The following is a 22,972-nucleotide window of genomic DNA, read 5'->3' as shown; positions in this document are numbered from 1 at the left end:
AGATTGCATGTAAAAAGCTAGATTTTTAAATTTCTTTGAAACACTAGAGAACCTGGCAATAAGGAGTGACATTCCAGCATGGTTAATTTAATTAAAACTGGCTAATAATTAAATCTTATACGTTATTACTAATTAAGAATTATTACATTTAATAATACATGCCCCTGGTAAAAGCTTAAATAGAATAAAAGGATTTACAATCAACAGCTCACCTTGCTCCCAACCCATACTCTCCCTCTCTGTTGTCCTGCCAGAATGCAACCCCTGATGTGGTTTCTTATGGGTACACATATGGTTGAATATGCATACACTGTCTCTGCAAGGCTGTCCCTGTTTGCTTCTGCACTCCAGTTTGCCACAGTCTCCACCACTCCCTGGAGTCCTACAGCTGGCCTGATTCTCTTCATTACTGTTGGGCTCCTATAGACATTTGAGTTTGCCACCTCAGCAAAACAGACACTTGACTCTTGATAACGACAGTCTAAAAACGACCTGTCACAAGCAACTTGCCTGAGGATGTAGCCACGTAGCACCCCATTGTGCTCCGTTTCTGGGGGCGGCTGCCACTGCACCATGATGGACTGATTGGTTCGCCCACTGGCCACTATATTCTTCGGGGGAGCACTGGGTGGTTCTTCAGGCAACATCAGCCTAAAAATAAAAGAGGGGGAGGGGAAAGAGAGATCAGCGCCGGAAACAAAGGAGCTACTTTGCGTCCTCCATCTTGCTGAATCCTGAGCCTCTTTATTAAAATCCAGAGACGACGAGAAAAGCAAAATGCACAGCTGATCAGACTGAAAGGACACGTGTGAAATAGTTACAACAAATCAACATACTAGAAAATCAGTTAAGCAAGCGGCAAGGAAGACACGGGAGGTGACCTTATTCTGTCTAGATAACGCACTCCACCTCCACTCTTTACAAGGATTACAAGGCTGAGCGAGCCAGCTCGCGGGCCTGTGGTCTGAGACTCCTTCCAAATGATCTTCTTCAGCTCTTTCGATAGTTCCCATAGCAAACTCCTACATTTTGAAAAAAGTCACGGAGAGCTCAACTATTCCACAAGTCAAGGCCACTGAGAAAGCTCCGATTAGTTGGGGAGCGCACGTGGCAATCTGGTGGGGCCGTTTCCCATGTCACATCTGAAAGAGCTCCAGAAGCAGCCTCCCCAGGGACGGGCGAGCGGCAAGACCACCCGGGACTGCGCCACGCCACGGACACCCTGAGCTCATTAGGCTTCCCCACAACACCGCTAGGTGTTGACTTGTCAAGATGGTGGCCCCAGCTCCCATCAGGCTGGCAGTCGGGGTGGGTAAAAGGCATGAAAGCATCGTAAACTCTTAATTTCATGTATACAGAGGACCGTGCTACAGGGAAGATTTCTGTCGGCACAACCAGAGCACCAGGAGGTCTAAGAAACTTCCCTCAGAAGATCACAGAAAACCAGCCAGTACAACATACACTGTGTTTTCCTTCTTTCTTATAGTCGTTCGCATTTTTGCCAATATCACTGAGGGACGGAGGTTGACTACTTTGATCGATTTCCCCCACCCAACGTGAAGCCTCGGTTTTGCTTCCGGGCCCAAGCCGCCCCTCGTCACCACATGGCCACCACGCTGAGGGAGGCGTGTTCACACACCTGCTCGTCTCTGTGCTGTACTGGCCTTTGCCCACCTGATTCACGGCGCACACCCTGAACTGATAGGTGCGGGCCGGAGTCAGGCCACGCACGGCAACGCCTGTCATCTCAGGGCCGACATTTGACAGATGCACTTTCCACGGAGAGTCTGAAAGAATGAGCAAAACAAATTCAAACGTATATAAGCACATGCCTGAATAATACCAAGTGAGTGCAGAATGCGTTCCCGTGAATTATCTCATTTCCTTACCACGGCAGCTCCAGGAGATGGAGTGTTCATCCCCATTCAACAGATGTGGAAACTGAGGCTCATGCTAGTACCAGTGAGCCTGGCATTAAACCCGGGCTTCCCACTCTGAGTCCACTGTGCCTCCTTGTACTGTTATCCGCAAGTAAAGGAATTTCTCGTTCAACCTGCATATAGCAGTTTAAACAGAACCGGAATATCTCTCATTCCTGTGTTCAGTGTGTAATGGGAAAAAGTTCTCTTTCAGCTCACATGGTTAGGCAGATTGCAGATTTGTCTCCCAGAAAAAGATGCTGCACATGTCACCGAATGATAAATAAAAACTATATTCATTAACATTTTAATAAAAGAGGAAATGAGCATGATAAAGACAGATGGGCTGCGCATTTTGCAAACCATCTGTGTGGCAGCCCATTTCGCCACCACACCCTTGAGTGGCTTTGGCTGGAGAGAGACGCAATGAAATTCACAGCTAGTTTAGAATATCTTTCCACCCAGCTTTCCGGCAGGTGTGAAAGAGTGACTCTGCCATCGGGATGGGCTCTTGCCTGCAAGGCTTCAGGAGGTTCAGCTGGGCTCCCACACCTTTAGGTGATTTTTTTTTTTTTTTTTTTTTTGCAGAGTTTAAACATGCTTTTTGGCCCTCTCATTTCATAAAGTGATGCCCCGGAATGAAGAAGACCTGGCAATGACTTTGAGTGCCCACTGTCAGTTCCCATTCGGAATTGCTGTGATGCCTGAGCTGCATTCTCAAGTTACCAGTGAAGTAAAATGTGGGGGAAAAAGATTCTTGTGGAATGCAAATCGTCTTTCTTGTTCCTCTGAAGTGGTGCTCAAGTCCCTTCCACCCACATTGGAGATGATCAGAAAGGGGTGCCCCATGGTTTCCACTATCGCGTCGGGCTGTGCTCAGATTGCAGACAATGCCAGCTGCGTGCACAGTCCACGCACAAAGATCATGGCCGCTTCTGCAGACATCTACAGACCTAACCCGGAGGATTCACAAGTCTGCGTCTGGGAGCTCATCGGAAATGCACCCTGGCTCCTTACGGTCAGTAAGAAGTAGCCGCAAACTGCTCAAAATGAAATGAGACTCTCCGAGGCAGCTTCTGTTGACCTGCACACAGAGACGTCTATCACTAAGTCGGAGCTTGTTAGCTGGAATCCTGAACAAAAAGTTACGCTGCTCCGAAGCACGATGCCAACCAGGCTACAAAAGCTGAATCTTTTTAATTATTTCAAATAAAGCTGCTTCCGAAAACGGCTTTCTGGGAATGCAGTCCCCACCACCAGCTGGGCATTTCAGTGCTCTTGGCTTTTGCTTTTCAGCGATATAGGTAATCTACAGTTGATGAAGATCCCCCTCTCTTTATGTTTCCTTAAAAATGCCACGTATGCATCCCTAATTAACTATGGAAAAACCCACACCAATTTCTCTTCTCACTTTGGGAGTCTCAGACCCTTCTAGATGCATTAAACAGCTCATGATCTGGTTTTCTAAGCAGCCTCTCTTACAGAAAAGAGCCAATTTGTCCACATAAAGATGAAAGAGCTCCCTAGCACCAGTGTAACTTCACTTGCTTGGTGGGACCCTGGAACTCTCCATGCCAAGTCACAGACAGTGGAAATATGGTTTTCATTGACAGGTGATATGTAGTAGAAAAAACAGAGACCAAAGTTGACTGCAAGCTCCTCCACTTAACAATTGTTCAATTTTGTTTGAGCTTCTTCTGTCAAAATTGGGGACAAATCAAAACCACAGTGAGATACCACCTCACACCATCGCACACACATTGGGATGGCTACTAGCAAAAAAGCAGAAAATAGCTTGTGTTGGTGAGGACGTAGAGAAGGTAGAACCCTCGTGCACTGTTGGTGGGAACGTAAAATGGTGCAGCCACTACGGAAAACAGCACGGCAGTTCCTCTAAAAACTAAAAATAGAATTACCATATGATCCACCAATAATTCTTCAAAATATATACCCCAAAGAACCGCAAGCAAGGTCTCCAAAGAGATATTCACACACTCATGCTCATAGCAGCACTATTCACAATAGCCAAAAGGTGGAAGAAACCCAAGTGCCCATCAAGGGATGAATGGATAAAGAAATCTGGTCTGTCCATACAGTGGACTATTATTCAGCCTTGGAAAAAAAAAGGAGATTCTGACACCTGCTCCAACATGGATGAATCTTGAGGACATTATACTAAGTGAGATAAGCCAGTCACCAAAGGACAGATACTGTATGATTCCAGTTATGTGAAGCACCTGGAGTAATCAAATTCACAGAGACAAAGTAGGATGGCGGGTGCCAGGGGCTGGGGAGGGAGGAATGGGGAGTTATTGTTTAATGGGGACAGAGTTTCATTGCAAGATGAAAAGAGTTCTGGAATTGGTTGTACAACGATGTGAATGTGCTTAACGTGACTGAGCTTACACTTAAAAATGGTTAAGAAGGCAAATTTTATGCTACGTGTACTTTACTACAATTAAATATTTTTCAAATGGTGAAACAATACGGGAATGACACCTAACTCCCGAGGCTGTCATGAGCATGAAATAAGAGAGTGTGCATCGATGCATCCATCCACGGTGGATACCTGTGCTGGTGCTCCCGTCTCCCCCCCCAGAGCCACTCTCCACCGCTTCCTGCCTGCTCTGTGCCCTGCAGGACCTGCCTGGCAGGGGTGGGCTCTTTCTGACTCGCTGGGAGATTGCCCCAGACTGTCTGCATTCTTCACGCAAAGGTTCCTGCTCTTCTCCTGGGGGCAGCTCTACCCAACCTCTCTCTCTGGGCTCTGTGACTCCCCTTGGCTCTGTGCCCTAAGAGTGGGACCGGCTCCGCTGCTGTTCCCAGCCCCAGGTTACTGTGGTTTCTTTCCACCCACACCTCTGTAAACTTGCTCCTTGTTTATTCTAATTCAAGAGTGCTGTCTCTTTCCTGTGGGGACCCAGTCCTTAATAAAACTCATCTTCTATCCCTTTCTTCCCGTGGGTTTCAGGGTCTGTGAGCCAACAGCTCACCTGTTCACTCAGGTAGAGTGATGACAGCAGTTCTAGAAAGAGACAAAGTCAGAAGGACAGCAGTGGAAGCAGTCGACCAAAGGGATGAATGGGAGCAAGGAAGGGCAGAGGGTGCTTGGGATACTGCCTCGCCTGTCCCAGGCACCCTCCCTCCCAGACTCCCAGAGTCTGACTCTCGCCATTTGTTCACTCAGAGTGTAAACAGCTCTTGAAAGCGTGTAACCCGAGTAGTAGGATCCGCTGCCCGGTTTGATTTGACAACAGGGCTTATTAATCTGCCCAGTACCGTGGGGCTCTGCTCAGTCCTGCAGGTGCGTCTCTAGAATCCTTTATTTATTCTTTCTCCTCTCCTACTAGAAGATAAAAGATCTGGCAGGAAGAGAGATTAGACTGAAAACTAATACAAATGAACCCGATCCATCTCATGGGCACTCTGATTTGTACCAAAAAAAAAAGTGGTTTGGGAAGGATTTGCTCATTCACAAGCTTCAGAATTGCCAGCTTGCTGAGAACTGTTAAAATTTAAAAAGCAAGCCTGTTCCTGACAATCAATAAGCAAAATCCCTTTAAAAGATTCTTTTCCCAGTCCTCACAAAAGAGTACTACCGATGCTTGTCTTGGGGCTGGAATGTGGCAGAATCTTTTGATAAAGCAAACCATCCCATAAAAGTTTCAATAGCTTTTTTCCTCCCCTTCAGCGAAGCCTCTCGCTCCTCTGATCTAAAAGACGAAGGCATTTTAGTCTTCCCCAATCGGGCTATCGCACAAACCTCTGCTATACAGCTGGGCATCACTAATCGTTCTCTCACGAGGACTTAGTCACTCCTGTGCTCTGTCGTTGGTTAAAAAGCTCATGGTTTTCAAGCTTTGCAAATGTACTAGAAGCTCTTTCCAATAAAAAAGGGCATTACCATTTTCTCAGTTAAAGGTAACTGAGGAAGGAAAATACTTTTTCAAAGAAAATTTCCTTAATTTCCAAAGGACCACTGTTATTATGAGTACCTAACGCTTGTATGGTAGTCCACAGTCTGGAAGTGCTTTCACACCTGTAACCTCGAGTCCTTGTGGGGAGGAGATCTTCTCTCTCCTCTGACAGACAGGACACCAAGACTCAGGAAGTATAAATGACTTCTCCCCCACCTGACAGGCTGTCCCTTTCTGGACTGGGGGATGGTTCAGACGTCACCGAAAGCAGAGCAGCGGGGCCCCCAGTGTCTCCTTGTGAGATGCAGCAGGAAGTACCCACAACACCCAGGAAGCACGGACACTCATGCACGTGCAATTCAAGAGAACACAACCAAAAGCTCAACACGAATCCATTCTCATCTCTGGGTAATAAAGACGACGCAGGAACAAATTATATGACACCACGCGGAAGCAGTCTAGGGCCGGGAGCATTCGACAGGACAATGCCCTGGTTTCGGCACCAGCCAAGAACAGAGCGAAAGGAGGTGGGAACTCTTGATAATGACGAGACGTAAGAGACGAAACAACCAGGGCAACGATGGACCTTGTTTGGATCCTGATTCAAACATCAACTGTGAAAAGTAATTTTTTAAAAAACAATCAGGGACATTGAAACATGGACTGAATATAAGATGATATTAAGGATTACCATTAATTTTGTTAGGTGTGCAGTCCCTTTCTTGAGCTGTTTACTCAGTCAATTAAGGACGAAATCAAACAATAGCTGAGATTTTCTTTAAAATATCCGAGCAAAAAAGTGAGGGATTGATGAAACAAATATGGTGAAATGTTAATGGTAATTGAAACCTAATACGGCAATACTCTGTCCCTTTGTTTATAGTTAGAACTTTCCATAATGAAAAGTTTTTAGAAAGTGATATTTTGTGACAACATTGCCAGCAATGAGCACGATAAGTGTCTCAAATTGTACGTTTGGTGAGTGAAAAATGTGATTTCACGGATGCTTTACTTGTGTTGTTTATACGAATGAGAATGAACATTCTCTCATTAAAGCAACAACTTCCCCCAGGTTAAAGAGGAAGTTAAGCGGAAGAATTAAGATGCAGATTTATTATTTTTCTAATTCTACTTCCACCGCTGTTTGGGCTACAACAGTCTGCACTTTGCGTCTCCTGAAATATAAACATCAGGTAATAATAATAAAGGCTGCCCATTTAAATAGCCACGCACGAGATAAACTCCTGTCGAATCTATTTTATCCACAGTCAGATCCTTGGCATCTAGAGGAGTGTCCAACACATAGCAGGAACTCAAGAAATACTTGTTCAGCAAAAGCCCCCACCATGTCCCCGGCACTGTTAATGGCTTTATATGTTCACATTTAACCTTCACAAAAACCTGGAGGCAGATGTGACCATCCTCATTTTCATATGGGAAAAGAAGGCACAGAGGGATTGAGTCAAAGATTACGGGCTGATCTTTCCACCTGGGTAGAAACTCCGGAGAAACGCAACTTTGTTCTTTTGAGTCCTCATGAGTAGTCATAATTAGTGTTAAAGCTAGGAAGTTCAAGGCTTGGTATGTCCAGAAGTGGAACTATTCTCTTGGATCAATGCCTTCAAGGGTCTCAGCCCCGTCACACTCACCAGACTCTCTTTCCCCACACCAGGCTGTCTGTCTAGACACCGACTGTGGGTGCTCTGGTTTCTTAGGATGATCCTGCACACACAGACAGATGCCCCTAAGAGTCTAGCCCCACACACAAATGAAGCTGAATTTCCCAATGTTTAGAAGGCTTCGCCAGCACCAACAGCAGTGAGTCATGTTGATGGTAAGCACCCTTGATATGAAGTGGTGGGAACAGCACTTTACCTCTGTGATCTTCCTTCCAAAACCCTGTAACCCGAGTCTAATCATCAAAAAAACATCCGGCAAATCTCAGTTGTGCGACATCCTACAAAATACCTGACCAGCACTCCTCAAAACCATCAAAGTCATCACAAACAGGAAAGTCCAAGAAATTGTCCCACCAAGAGGAACATAAGGAGACACGACAAACTAAATGCAATGTGGTGTCCCGGATGGGATCCTGGGACAGAAAAAAGACATTCGCAAAGGACTGAGGAAATCTGAATAAAGCTCGGACTTTAGTTAATCATAATATGCCAACGTTGCTTCATGAGTTGTGACAAATATACTACACTAATGCAAGATGTTAATAGGGGAAAACTGGGTATGGCTTTATGGGAATTCTCTATCTTCACGATAATTCTGCAAACCTAAAACTGCTCTAAAATAAGAAGTATAGTAAGAGAAAAAAAGGCCTGTCAGTTAACGGGTTGGTGTGGTTTTGTGGAACATGGAGTGCGACCTGCACTGGAAGGTTCTGTGTGTTCTGCAAACGAAGAGAACGGGGTTGTGTGTGTGAGTTCACATGTGTGCATGAGCACACAATAGCTGGGCCCTGAGAGCTGTTGGAGAGGCAGGATTAAAGCCACTCTGATTACTCCCGATGCTGGCGCTCTGGAGGATGGGCTGACCCAGGATTGGCTCACTGACTCTCTCAGCGTTTGAGGACCAGCTGCCTTTGGGGTGGAACAAAGGGCTGGGACCTCCACGGGCTGCAAAGAGCAGTCACCGAATGCCCTCATGCTAGGAGGCTAACTTCAGCCCCGAAGAAGGATGGGCAGAGGGACTTTGAGCTCCAGGCCGTCATCAGGACTGGCCCTGCCCAAGATCCCGGCATGGGTCCTTTCAGTTTTGAACAATTTTTCTTAACAACAGTTCCAAAATTACATAAGCTATACAGAACCCAGATCCACCCTGAGAACAGTATATGCATAAAGTAATAGAAAAAGGTAAATTATATATACATGTGTATCACTAAAAAGTAATACAAGTTCATTAAGAAAAATTTTGATAATAAAGAGTACGAGGAAAGAATGAAACAAAACAAGCATAAGTCCATTCTACAGTTGTTTTTTTAACCATTCTCATGATTTTTCAAGTGCTTTGTGTAATTATTTTCAAGTTTTCCAGAGACTTTGACCTATGTTTCAGGGTTCAGCTCAATGAGTTGTTGAAATTAGTCTGTTGGGACGAATAACGCCCTTAAGTTACTGCCACTACATGAGCAGAGATACACAGTTTCCAAGCCTAGACAACAAATACTTTCAACCTCCACATAGTTAAAGCATTTAGGGTGAAGCTGCGGGATTAACTCCCACTCCGGGCTGTTTGCCCACTCCAGGCTGCCTCTGAGAACCGAGAGCAAGCACACTGGAGCTGAGGAATAGCTTCCCTTGGCTTATTCAAATCTCATCCAGATGTTAAAAGAGAGGCATAGATAAGAACTAGGTCTGCAAAGGTTAAATAAGATTCTTCTTCAGGATTCTGGTTAAAAAATTATTAAAAGGATGAGAGGAATATAATTTGTAGTGGCACCACAGAATTTCAAGCTTGAGCTGGTAGACAGAACATTTTTAGAATAGACCATACTCTTGAAAGAAGACCATGAGGTCTTCCGGATGGATGGGAGTCTATGAAGGCATTAAACATATGTAAAATGAGTGAATCGAAACACAATTTTGAAAGAATATTGTGACTCAGACCTGCTAATGGCAACCCTGGGAGATAAGATTGCGGTCGCAGGGGGGATGGGCCACAAGCTGCTAAGGATGCCTGAGGGGGAAAGAGACACCAGTTGGAGAAGGTCATTGGACTGGGAGAAGGAGCAGGAAGTGGATGGGAATTTTTTACCTAAGACAATATCCCACAGAGTAGACAGTTAAGATACAGTTGGATAGCCTTCATTGGAAAGGCTTTGTCTGCTGAACATGTCTTTAGAGCAAGAACAGAAATCTGCAGGGTTAGAGTTGAAATGCACCAAGTTTTGCCATCAAAGTTAAGAAGGAAAGAGCTGAGCATTTAGGAAATGAATGGAACTCCCTGCTAACAAGTAACAGGGCCAAAGTGATGTCAAGAACAGGCTTTGGGACATTAAGCCGTTCACATCTAAGGGACTGGGGCCTCCTGAGCTGTGGGAAGACCCCAAAAGTGCCCTAGGCTTGGACCCCCAAGGGGACACACACCCCTGGGAAGGGTAGGCCTCTGAACTGGGGAAACCATTTGCTTCAGAGAAGTGGCAAGAGGCCAGAGAGGTTGGAAACGGGGATCAGACAAATCCAGAAGCATGGGGAACTCGGCTTTGAGCAGGAGACACATCAGGATGGTGGTGCTGAACCCCACAAGGCAGGCTGGGGACAGGTCTAACCTTGGCTGGCAGGCGAAGGGGTGGAAGCAGGTGGCCCTCTCTGCACGGACGCTGACATGGCCTTAGGGGAGACACGCCTTGGGGACTGCTCTATACTCTGCACTGAGTGGTCACGATGGGCCTTCCTGTGTAGGAAGTTCTGCCAGTCTCTGGGACATGCTTGGGAAGGGCCCTCCAGAAGGTGGGGACCAGCAGGGGATGCGGGCGCTTGGGTTCCTTGGGCTCCCTGACTACCTCTTCGTCTTGCCTGAAGGCAGGGAGCTAAGGGGGAGAGGACCCCAAAACCCTCCACCTCAGCCCCTCCCTGGGACTATGACACAGCAGTATAACAAAGGTTAGTAACTATCTGTGACACACGCTGTCTTCCGGGATGGATTTTAAAATGGAAGCAAACGCTATTAATGTGAGGCTCAATATGCCAAAGCCCAAAGAAAAATGAGCTAAAACGCAAAATACTTCCTAACGACTCCGAGACTCTCAGAAAATACCTGTGTGAGATACATTTCAAAGACAGCATCAGAACGATCTGCAGCCTAAAGAACAAAGTCTCTTTGCCACTTTGGCAAGCAAACCAGCACAAAGCCCGTCGGCTTTTCAGCACAGAATAGCAAGCGGGGACGAAGATGTTCAGCATATTGCGCAGTGACAGTCAGGAGCAGCTGTCACACGAGGGCAAACGAGCTCTCGGAGAGCTGTGTGCAAGACAGCCGATAGGCTCTGTACGTGAACAGACACCTGCGACGGTGGGAGAAAGAGCAGCCACGCAGCTCAGAGCTTCTCTTTGTGAAGGAAGAGGGACTTACCCACCTCCCCCGAAGATGCCAGGGAGGGAGTCAGGGGGCACCGGGCCTCGGAGAATGTTCTCCAAAAGCGACTCTTGGACCAGCCGCTGACACAAGAAGCCCTGCTCCAGAAATCTGTGGGCGCTAGAATGTTCCACGCTTGAGGAAAGACAAGCTGCCCGTGGGATATTGTTATCTGAACCTCAAAACATCATCTCAAACTCAGCATGCTCCAGTCAGGCTAATGCACGATCTGCCCAGCCCAGTGCCTCTCAGTGGGCTTCCTGTCCCCAAGCCCAGGCCTGGGGTTGCCAGCCGTCTTTGGCCCACTACCTTCAGGGGAAATTCAATCATCCATTCAGAAAAACCAACCTTCCTGCGCAAGGCCCTTGGCCCCTGCTCTATCCCCTGCCTCGGAACCTCACACCAGGAGAAGAGCTGCCCGCACACCACCACCAGGTCTGTTTGCCAGGTCAACCTGCCGGGTTCAACTTGCTTTCCATGACATTGCTCAATGACTTTGTACGGCTCTCTGTCGTTGGAGATTTTGGTCTGGCACCATTCTATCCCTCTGTGTGTGTGTGGAAGAGAACGAGAGAGAGCTCTCCTACTTTTAAAGAGGACTTAAAGATCTTCTAAAGCGAAAATATACATCAAAATGGAGGATAAAACGAAATTAAAAAATGAACAAATCCAAAATCTTTAAGGAGAAGAAAACAGAGAGATGTTCTAAGCACCAGGGATGACTTAGGTACTTGAGTTAAGTACTCAGTTCATCTTTGGGTTTCCTGGCAGCCAAGGGATCAAAGGAACACATTGGATGGTAGAGCTTCAAAGGAAGCCGCTAGGTCACTCGCGAGAAACTGGCATTCTCTCCGTACCAGAGACAGACCTACTGGATGATGTCTACACATGAGAGACAGTGAGAGATGCGCAAGATACAGAAATGTCCTCCCAACTTAACATTTCTTCTGGGACGTCTTTAGAAAAGATGAAGTGTGGTATTAACTTAACATATGGAAGACAGTGTTTCTTTCTAAGTTAAGGGAAAATACACTGATTTCAAGCTTGAGGCTCGGGAACTTTGAGTCATGACGGTGACCACGTCCCTCAGAGCATGCGCTCTGAAGACCGCCCAGTGGGCAGGACCACAGGAGTTCATGTCAGAGCTGCGAACCTGTGGGATAGTCACATATTGAGTTCTCCTGCATAAATTGTAGGGTAGTGCTAAATGGAATTTTTAGTTATTCTAAGAATAATTTACTTAGAAAGAAGAAATTTCCCTACACGTATATAAAAAATCCTAAGAACCAGGAATGGGAGGAATGCATTACATGATGAAAAACCGTCCTTTCAAATCAATATTGTGTTCATTTACACAGAGTTCAAGAACAGGCAACACTAATCAAGGAGACGGAAGTCAGAAGAGTGCCTGCCTTTGAAGGAGGACGAGTGACTGGAAAGAGACACAAGGGAGCTTTCTGGCACGTTGCAAATGTTTGTATCTTGTTTGAGGTGTGAGCTACATGGTGTATATATATTTGTCAAAACTCACTTCAGATCTCTGCATTTCATTATATGCAAATTATATCTCAATAAACAACAAAAAACTTAATATCATACAAAACAGTAAAACCCTAGTAGACATTCCATTGAGATCAGAGATTAAACAAGAGATACTACTATGCTAATTATTTTTTTAAATTATTCTGACCAACCCAACAAGATTAAAAAAACAGAAAGAAAACAATAAATTTCTATTATTTGGAGAAGATATGATTGTCGACCTTGAAAATTAAGAGGACCAACTGAAAAATCATTAGAATAATAAGAGAATATGGCAAGTGGCTAAGAGGAGAACAAACACCTCAACATCAATAGCTTTCTGACAGCCCAACAGTAAATAACGAGTTAGAAGATGAAATGGAAAGAAATTCTAATCACAGTAGCAGTAAGACAAAATCTGAGGACAACTTTAACAAAAAAGTATAGAACCTATGGGTATAAACCTGCAAACTTCGCTAAACAATGCAAAGAAAGAGCTGAAGAAATGCAGAAGCGTATTATTTTCTGAACAGAAAGACAGAATTACCAAGAAGTCAGTTCTCATAAAACCTACAGGTTTAATATCATTAAAAAATCAATGGGACTATTTTTGAAACCTAACAAAATAATTCCAATTTTTTTTTCTGGAAGAATAAACAGGTGACAAGAACTAACAAAATTCTGAAAAGATGAGGGGACTTGCTTTATCAGTTATTCAAACACATTTGGAACTAAAACAATTAAAATATTATAAAACTGGCAGAAAAGCAGATGATGACGCAACGGATCCAAATAAACCCGAAACAGACTTTTATATAAACAGGTCCCTTTAACATATGAAAAAGGAAACGTTCATAAATAAATAGATTATTTAACAAATCGTGTTGGAAAAATGGGGGTCATTTGGAAATTTGGAAAATGGTCATTTAGTCATTTGGGAAAAATAAAGTCATGTCAGAATGCTTACGTCTAAAGTCCAGATAAACTAAGAGTTAAATGTATCGAAAATTAAAGCTTTAAAAACAAGATGAAACTTATAAGAATATGTATTTTATGCCTGACAGTGTTGAAATATCCAAACATAAAAGCAATGAAAGAAATTATAAAGGAAAATGTCAATAGATTTAACTACATAAACATCAAACATTTCTAGATGTCAAAAAGCAATACACAAAAATTAAGGGTAAAAACCAAATCGAAAAAATACTTGTCACAAATGACAGAAAAAACCCTAAGGCCTTGATAGAAAGAAAAATAGGGGCAAGGAAACTGACAGAGCATCGCAGAGGAAGTATGAAAAGCCAGCCAACTTGGACAAATGTGTTCAACAGGACTAGTAATCAAAGAAATGCAGAGTTAAACAGCTGCGAGACCTGAGCGGAGCCTCAGAACCATAAATCTTCTGAATGAAAACACAGAGGAATATCTCTGCAAACCTGGAGCAGGAGAAGTTAATAAGCGTTTCCTTCTGGAGATTTTCATTAGTGTTGGTGTCCTGCCTTTGCTGGCACCCTGAGGGCTTCCTTTGCCTGTTGGGTAATTCAGCCCTGCTGCCGGGAATGCTGGAGCAGGAGACTGGGCCAGCGCCTCCCAGAGAGGGGGACCTGAGACAGTGTCCCCTAGGGGAAGAGATTGGGGACAGCACCTGCCCAGTGGAGGAGAGACTGGGCCAGCGCCTCCCAGAGGGGACTGAGGACGGCACACAGAGGAGATGCTACAAAGGAGCTGACCAAAGACGGAAGGGCAGGAATGAGGAGGGCACCCGCAGACCACTGAGCGAAGGTGCAGTGGCACTGGATATCTCGTGTGCTCAGGGAGCTGCGGGCAATGGCTTATTGCTGAAGCATGAAAAGCAAAGCAGCTAGTGGCTGGAGATAAATCTGGAGAGGCAGGCAGCAGTCAGGTGATAAATGGCACTGTATACCATGCTAATAAGCCTAGAATCTGTTCTTTAAGCAATGAGAATTTCTCTCCAGGAAGGAATTAGGGCCAGTGACCTGGTTAGAAGACGGGCTAGGGACTGGCCTCCGGGCTATGTGTGAAGCACAAGCACACTGTGGAGGAGCCAAAGGTGACCCAGGGAACCCAAGCTCGAGGCTCACTGCCAGCCCACCGGGCGCCTTCAAGCAGGCGAAGGCGTTCATGTGGTCAGATGTGCACTTTAGAGAGCCCCCACTGCTGGCTCGATGGAGGGTGGATGTGAGGAGGCCAAGTGGATGGATTAGTTTGATGAGGGACAGGGGTTGCAGGAATGGAGAAGGGCAACGAATTAGATAAGTTTATGAGGTTAAACCAACAGAACTTATCTGACATATTTGTTGCGGATGGGGAATGGTGAGGAGTCAAGATTGACTTCCATGATTCTAACCTGGAAAAGGAGCAACTTTGGGGGGAAGATGATGAGTTTTACTTTGACAGTTTGAGTCTGGTGAACCCATGGGACATCCAGGTTAGCTGTCTAGAAGCCATGTGATCACATGAATCTGAGCTTCGGGGGAGAGGTCTAGGGTGGAAACACACATTAGGGAGTTGTGGCATGTGGACGGGAGGCGAACCATGGTGCACATGAGATCACGAGAGAAAGCAAGTGGGATGAGAGGACCAGTGGACTGGGCAGGAAAAACCAAGGAATACCAACATGTTAGGGGCAGGATTGGAAATGAAGACCTCAGATGAGTCAGAGAAAACAGTCTGAGAGATAAAAGAATAAGACATAAGAATAAAGACGGAGACAGAAGCCAAGCCAAGGGAACAGAGTTCTGAGTGGAGGAATGATCAAGAGCGTGGAACGCAGACATGTTGGGGAGAGTGATGACTGAAGTGTTCACTAGATCTGTCCTTTGGAGCAAGGACGACATGGCTTCAGCAGAGAAGAGCGGACGGAATGAATGAGAGTTGGGTGGAAATAATCCTCCTTTGAGGCAGAAGGAGGAGGAGAGACGGAGAGCTTGAAGACAGAGGGCAGAGAGGGATTAATGATGGAGCCAAGTCCTGGAGGAGGTGGGGGGAGAGGGAACAAGGACATGGGCGGAGGGCTGGCTTGCAACACACAGGGATTGTAGTGATTATTTTTATTCTTTGTGCTTTAAGTAATTCCTAAATTTTTATCAGTGAGTATACACAACTTTAATAACAAAAAATTACAAAGTTATTTTATATTTTAATTAAATTTAAATACTTTAAGGTATAATGCAAATCGTAACTATGAGCACTCACATCTATTAAAAGACGAATAGTGGAACTAAATACAATGACATACCCTGAATGTTTTATACAAGTATGCTTGTTTCCTGCAAGTGCTTACCAGGAGACATGTACCAAGGTTTAAAAAACCTCATGGGAAAAAGAGAGAATTTTCCTGACTGTAAGAGACCACCATTATCCTATTTTAGCAGTGAAACGCCTGAGTCCAACTCATGGAAATCACGCAGGGGCTCCGTCTGAGGATGAGATTGAGACATAAGGCCTGCCTCTCCCAGATTTCATGGGAGCTCGTGGCACCTGTTGCATTAGATGAGTGTGTGCATTTCTAACACTCTATGAGGCCAAACCTCTAGTGTTAAAGGATACATTTTTAAAAGATGAAATCATGGCTGTCATCTAAATTACAATGACCAGGAGCTAAAGATTTTAGTTACCGTCTTAATTAAAGAAGGACGCAGTGAGATCTTACAACTGCATCAAAAGAGAATTTAAACAGCACACACATGTTAATAATCAGGAATGTTAAACTGAATTTACAAACAGATGCGAAACTGGTCAATATCTACAAAGCAATAACCAATAATTGCAATAATCATTTACGTCTAGGACACAACTTAATTGCATTACCATGGACAAGAATTCTTTGCATTTTCTACAATCTACAGAGCTGTCAAATAGCTCAAAACCAGTAAAAACTGCAGGCCCATGCAGAATGGGAGAACCCTGAAGGCTGCTGGATGAGACACCCAGTGATCTGTTTTTGGGTCCACTTCAAAGTCTTTCACAACTTTTTCTGGCAGTCTTCCGCCCTGTGATGACAATAATCTCAAAGAAAGATTATTCTTGACCAAACTCAACAAACATTTTAGAGAGTGGGCCAAATGCGTTTGCTATTCAACAGAATCTCGACCTGTTTCTGGGGTCCTTGCTATCAAGAATCTCGCGTTCTCTGAATGCAGGAATCCCAGGCAACCTTGCCTTCCGCCTGACCTGCCCCTCAGCACTCCCAGCCCCGCAGGCCTGAACCTTGAACCAGGCCTCAGGAGCCCCTGGCCCACCAAAGAGGCGTGACGACAAGAGAACTGTTAAATTTCACAGAGGCAAACCACAGGATGCCTGCGGGGGGCCAGACGTACTCTCCCAGAATGGTTTTGACTCTAGTCAAGTGGATGGAAAAGGCTCAGTTCAGCTCCAGAGTTCTGCTCCATAAAAGCTCTGCAGAGGCCCTTTTGTGACAGCTGGCATGTCGTGAGGGCAGGTGCTACAAAGTGCTGCCTCCACCACCAGACCACGCCATCTTGGCTCCTGCAGGATCCACGGTTTCCAGGAGAATGGCATCCAAATCAGCCTGCCAGGAGGAGCTGGCTGCAGAGGGTGTCCCAAGTAGCTGGATGAATGGACGATCGGATGGAGTTATTTAGAATTGCCCACTTGCGCAGCGTTGAGTGTAAGCCAGCTACAATTTCCATTTTAGTGTTCTTGCTGCTGAGCCATTCTTTCTGACCATAATTAGCCAGCATGTTCAGCTGCTTCTTAAGGGCACTGGTTCCTAATAAAAACACAACCCAGATCATTGGCCCCGATGACAGTTTGGTCTTCCTATTTGCCGTGGCAGGAAGACATGCAACTAACCATCCCATAGTAGCAGGAACTGTTTTGGCAGAGGCCACAGACTTATTTTGTACGGTTGAAATCAGGATCAGCCCTGAGATAACCATCTTATCGACTCTAGATTCTTTGTGTAATAATAATACTTTGAGCAATAATAATGTGTATAATATTCTAGATTCTTCCACATCACAGGCTCTGAAGGAAAAACAGCTGGGAATCTCAGCCAGCTCCAGATAGGTCCATTTAGGAGAGCCAGAGGTGAATGAGGGACTAACGATGTTCTTAGTCACCCTCTCAGTGAAATGCAGCATGTGAACACCTTCGGAGTGGTCCAGTATGTACCAGGCACTCTGTTGGCCATCAGAGGTACAGCGAGCATTGACAAGTGGACCCTGCCCGCCCTTCAGGGGTTCATGCTCTTGAAGGAAGACAAGTATTTAGACCAGTACTAAATACTCAAGGGGAAATATATACAATGGTATAGGAACCTCGAGGAGGGAAAAATTAATTCTGCCTGGGCATGACGGGGATGTGGGTCAAGGAGAGATAAGGAGGAAAAGCCATACGTCACAATGAGACAAGCTACAGGCCCAATGACATTGACCGTCACAAAAGCCCACTACCTGTGGCCTGGCTAGCTCCATCCTGGGGAGGTCCCGGGAAGGGTCTGGAATAATGCTGGCTTAGGGAGTGAAAGTTTACACTGAGGCGGCGCGCTGGAGAGCTTCTTCGAGGAGCTGCTGGGTGATCATGAAGGATGACGCCCTCACCCTGGGAGCATTCCAGGCCAGCGCACAGGCTCTGAGGTGGGAAGTTTGCCCATCAGGGAGCCACCGTGAAACAGTGTGGTGGGCACATGGCAAGCAAAGAGCCAAGTGTCTTGGGTAGGGTGAGGCTGCACAGGGACCAGGAGGTTGGGTTTTGCTCTAAGCCCTGCAGAGTTTATACAGGGGAGGATGCAGTCCAGTTATATTTTAAGAAAATCACTGTTTCTGCTCACGTAAGAACACTTTGGAAGAGAACAAAAGTTGATGCAGAGGACCAGGCTGCTGCAGTTGTCCTGGCGAGAGGTAACAGTGGTCTGGAGAGGCGGAGAGAGGGGAGCAGACTCCAGCTATGTCCTGGAACACCAACTGAAAGGACTGCTGATGCAGGGGATGTGGGGTCGGGAGAGGGGAAAAGGAACCGAGGACTGCTCCTGGGCTCCTGGCCTGAGCAACACAGAAGTCCTCGAGGGTGGTGACAATGAGGTTAGAATGGCTGTGGCAATGAGGTGAGAACAGAGTTAGGGTTAAAAGGAGTGCAAAGACACAGTTTGAAGGATTGAAGTTGAAGGTGTCTATGAGACACCAGATAGAGATGTCAAGTAATTGGGCTCCACAAACGATCCGGGAGGTCTGGATAAAGACATCAAGATCAGGGAAAAGATACCACTTGAAATCACAGAGATACATGGGATTTCCTTGGAAGAGATTCTGGGAGAGCAAAGAGGAGTGACGAAGTGAAGTCAGAGGAGCGTGTCATCCGGTCAGCAGAGAGGAGGAGGGAAGAATGGCCAGTGGGGCTGGAGGAAAGCCAAGAAGGAGAATGTTTGATGAAGGATGGTGCTAACCACTGCTGAGAGGTCGGAGAAGGTGACAAAAGAGCCCAGTGAATCCTTAGCATGATGTCTGTGCCAGAGAGAACGTCCAGATGTTAACCATTGTTGTTGTCGTTGACTTTCAAATCAGCCCCAAGGGGAGGCATTGTTAACTCATTTCAAAGTTCGCCCTGGAGAAGATGCTGAACTGGGTACCCTTGCAGGGCAGCCCTGTGTGCAAGACCATCCTGGGGGCCTCAGCCCCAAATCCAGGCTCTCAGAGGAGGCCCTCCAACTATTCCTTCTCGTCTGTCCCGCTCCCAGGCTCCATGTCACCTTTTATCTTTCCTGAAACCAGAGTTGTGTTTTTCATTTGAAACTCCGTAAAGAATCATAGGATTCTACTAGTTGTTTTGGGTCTAAGGCAGAAGTAAAGGTTAAGGACCTTCAGGGCACAGAGAGAAATCTGATTATCATCCATGGTGACAACTTTGCTTTGCTACTTACTGTTTTCGGACAGCTCCACAATGTAATAAAGAACTGGGCTGTTTCCATCAAAGGGTCGAACCCAAGAGAGCATCACTGTGTGGCTGTGGGCAGAATTCAGGCTGGCCAGGAGGTTCTGAGGAGAATGAGGCAGTTCACTTGGATACAGAGGAAGAAAAAGAAAACAAATGCACATCAGGATGATGGTTAGCCTCTTTCCTATGTTGCACAGTCTTGGTGTATAAGGTTTTGAAAATGGAGAACATAAAATATGCCCCAAACACAAATACCTACTACCCCCCTAAAAAAAATACCATTCACAGTGTTGTTTGTTTTCCAAACATAATTTGGTTTAATCCCTCTGGTAGGTATGAAACCACTAATGACTGTAACTTAAATTGGGTGGGGAGAGCCAATGTCTACACAGTATATTATTTAATTGAGAAAACCTGGCCAACAATTTGCCTTTACAAGTAGAAGCTGTTAATGGAAATGCAGTAAGCCATGTAAGCCGGAAAAGGCCCGGGAACTACGCTTTAATACGAAAGTTTCCGATACTAGCCATTTGGAGCTACCAGCTAAAATGCCCATCCGTATTCTCAGACCGCGTGGCTGCCTCATTACTGGCGGTGTGAGGTTAGATCGTCAGTCTGTCTTCCGTTGGGTAATGGAGATTTGGGAGAAGCACTGAAAGGGAGGTGTGGCGAAAACAGTAAGTAAAACCCCAGGGAAATAGTAAATAACACACGAGCAAGGCTATAAAATGGAAACACAACTGAGGCAAATAAATTCTGAAAAGCAGTTACTGAAGGAAAAGGTGTTTCCTGGGATTTACTGATGACAAAGGTTCCAAATCCAACTGTGTGATTTCTCCCACGGAGGGATCTGCGACTTCACAATTATGAGCTGCCCGAGTCCAGTGTCTCACCCTTACACCTCAGGAATCTGGGACCCTGTTTGGTGGCCCTTAGGATGGCCTTTCCTTCTATAAACGTTCTGAGTCAGTGCTAGGAGAAAGGGATCCGGGTGTAACTCGTTTCACCCACTAATTAGTTTGTGATCTCTCTTAACATCAATTACTGCTGACCCACATAGGCCAGCGCAAAAAGCCATAATTATACTTGATATTTTTAATTTAAAAAAATATACTCATTACACTTGGAAATTTATTAAGCTGTTATGTGCTTGCAGTTACCTAAGAAACACAGCTCTCTCTAACCCACGCACACCGTTAACAAACAAATATTTCTAATGTGGACTGTGACTTTAAATTACTACAATAAAGAACGAACTTGAGCCCGAAATGTCTTGTTTTCTCTTTAATTGTGAATTAAGTTTTAAATCAGAAAAGGAGCTGATATTTCTATTTGAGTTCTCCAATCACCAAACCTCCCTTAGACTTCCAATCCAGACCAATATGAAGAAAATGCCGGGATAAAAATACCTAATCTACTTCTCCCAAACCCCACCTCCTGATTTTTTTCCCAACCTGAATTGGTATGGTCCGAAACCAAACCAAAGTTGCTGAAACACCCTCACCTGAAAACAAACGAAGAGTAAGCTTGGATAAATATACCCAAATAAGACTGTGGCGTAACAAAGAGTCTGTCTGGTCTTTGTCCCACGCGGGGTCCTGGGATGGAACTTCTGACCCCTTACAACTGCCTGAGCGATAGGACTGTCTTTGCTATTCATGGTGGGTCCCTCAGAGCACACCTAAGTTTATGCTAATGAGGTCACTCATGGTGGGCCCCTACATAATTCCAGAAGGGGGCCTGTCAATGCAGGAAAGACCAACTAGGTCATTGGAGGGTTGGGGCTTTGAGCCAGTGATAACAGTCCGACCTTCTGACCTCCTGAGAGTAGAGGGGAGGGAGCTGGAGATTGAATGTAATCACGTGGCCTGTGATTCAATCAATCATGTCTATATAATGAAACCCCAACAAGAACTCTAGCCAGCTCTAACCAAGCTCAGGTGAGCTCCCTGGTTGGCAATCAGACGTGTATGTCCCGGGAGGGTGATGCATCCTGAGGACACACAAGGTTTGTGTTTGGGACCCTCCCAGACCTTGCCCTATGCATCTCTTCATTTGTCTGGTCCTAATTTTTAGCCTTTATAGTAAAACTGTAATCGCTTCACTGAGTTCTGTGAATCCTACTAGAGAATTATTGAACCTGACGGGGTAGCGGGACATTTCAGCGAGCTGCTCAGGAGCACAGGTGGCCTCAGAGCCCCGGAGCTTGCAGCTGGTGTTGGAAGTGAAGATAGTCTCCTTGGAGTCAGTGCTCTTCACCTGTGGGGTCCGTGCTAACTCCAGGCAGTCAGTGTCAGAATTGCATTGTAAAGACAGAAGATTTTCTGACACGACAAATGTTAACTTAGAAGGGCAGGGCTAGTTGGAGTTCCAGGCCGTTTGAGCAAATTCCCCCATCCAGATGTTAGCTCATCAAGTCTTTGGTATATGCTCCTCACAGTCCCTCTGTCCATCCCTCAGAGCTTGCTGACTCTCACTCAGGATATGTTTCTAGCAGGAGTGTTCCTGATTTCCCTTCTCCTAGCAGATCAAAAGCAACCAATGAAAAAGCCACGGGGCCTGCTAGAAGTCAGCAGGCGGAACAGCAAAAATGGCAGCCAAGAGCCTGAGACAGAGGAATAAAAAAGATTTTTAAAAAGATTGAAAAAAATGATTTAGGAACTTAAAAGGCAAAGAAGCCTTGACAAGACACTTAGTGTAGGAACCAAGACCTATAAGCCCAGAGGAGCCCAAAGACATCACTGTCCATGATGCTTCTAGAAACGAGTCCTCATCCGCACTGCCCACCACAGTCCGCTTCTCGGCTCATAGTCACACCCAGGATGACGGCTCACTGCAAAGTGTGATTTTTACACAGATCACAGAACTCAGAGTTAGCGGGAAATTTAGATTTTCCCTAATTCTAGCCTCTACCCTATGTGATAACCCCTCTATAATATCTCTTGTGTTCAACATTACCTGTTTCACAATGCAAAGAGGTTTTTAATGTACACTGGAAACAAAGTATTCCTTTAAATGATAAGTTTTGGTTATCTGGAAAATTAAGCTTTGTGAAATATTCGACTAACCCATCAATAACTGATAAATGAGGCCTTAATATATTCTGAATCCGTTTCAGAGAATCTTATCTAATAGGAATAGATCGTGTCTTGGCATTTCTCTGCCAACTTTGAGAGGAGATAAATGATCAGCAGAGTGGCTCACAGACAGTGATATGCAGACAGGGTGACAAATGAAAGAGATCTGAGAGAACAATGGAAATGAAGCCCAGTGCTGAGTCACTTTGTAATTTAAAGAGATTGTGGGGAGAAATCACCATCAGGCAGATTACACCGCAACAATATCAGAAATGAACAACAAAACCCAGACTGTATGGGAAGGAGATTAAGTGAGGGGTGTTTGAGAAAAACAGCTCTGAAAAAGACTCAAGAGAAAGTAATCAATAAAATTGTGGCTGGAGGGGGAATTGCTCCAGCAGAGGAGCATCCGATAAGTCTGCTTCCATATAAAAAGTGTCGCCTCTTTCACGCACAAAGATGACTTGGTCAAACCCATCTTCTCTGACTTCACTCTGAGGATGAAGATGATGCGGGCCTGACAACTCCTGAGAAAACAATA

At 45.4% G+C, this 22,972-nt stretch overlaps 1 protein-coding gene across 4 annotated transcripts in view; it reads right to left on the bottom strand.

Annotated features, from left to right (window-relative positions):
- SDK1 (sidekick cell adhesion molecule 1) overlaps positions 1–22,972 on the bottom strand; it is an 857,904-nt gene that overhangs the window by 203,921 nt on the left and 631,011 nt on the right. For all 4 annotated transcript variants that reach the window (XM_070231391.1, XM_070231392.1, XM_070231390.1 and 1 more), the window contains exons 14-16: positions 19,341–19,477; positions 1,640–1,787; positions 511–651 (exon numbers count right to left, since the gene is read on the bottom strand). In XM_070231391.1, the coding sequence (XP_070087492.1) occupies positions 511–651; positions 1,640–1,787; positions 19,341–19,477 (426 nt within the window). The remainder of the gene's footprint in view (positions 1–510; positions 652–1,639; positions 1,788–19,340; positions 19,478–22,972) is intronic.

This window comes from Equus caballus, chromosome 13 (genome assembly GCF_041296265.1).
Source record: "Equus caballus isolate H_3958 breed thoroughbred chromosome 13, TB-T2T, whole genome shotgun sequence".
Taxonomy (NCBI): Eukaryota; Metazoa; Chordata; class Mammalia; order Perissodactyla; family Equidae; genus Equus; species Equus caballus.
Note: the sequence above shows the minus strand (reverse complement) of the source record. Positions and strands in the feature narration are given on the sequence as shown.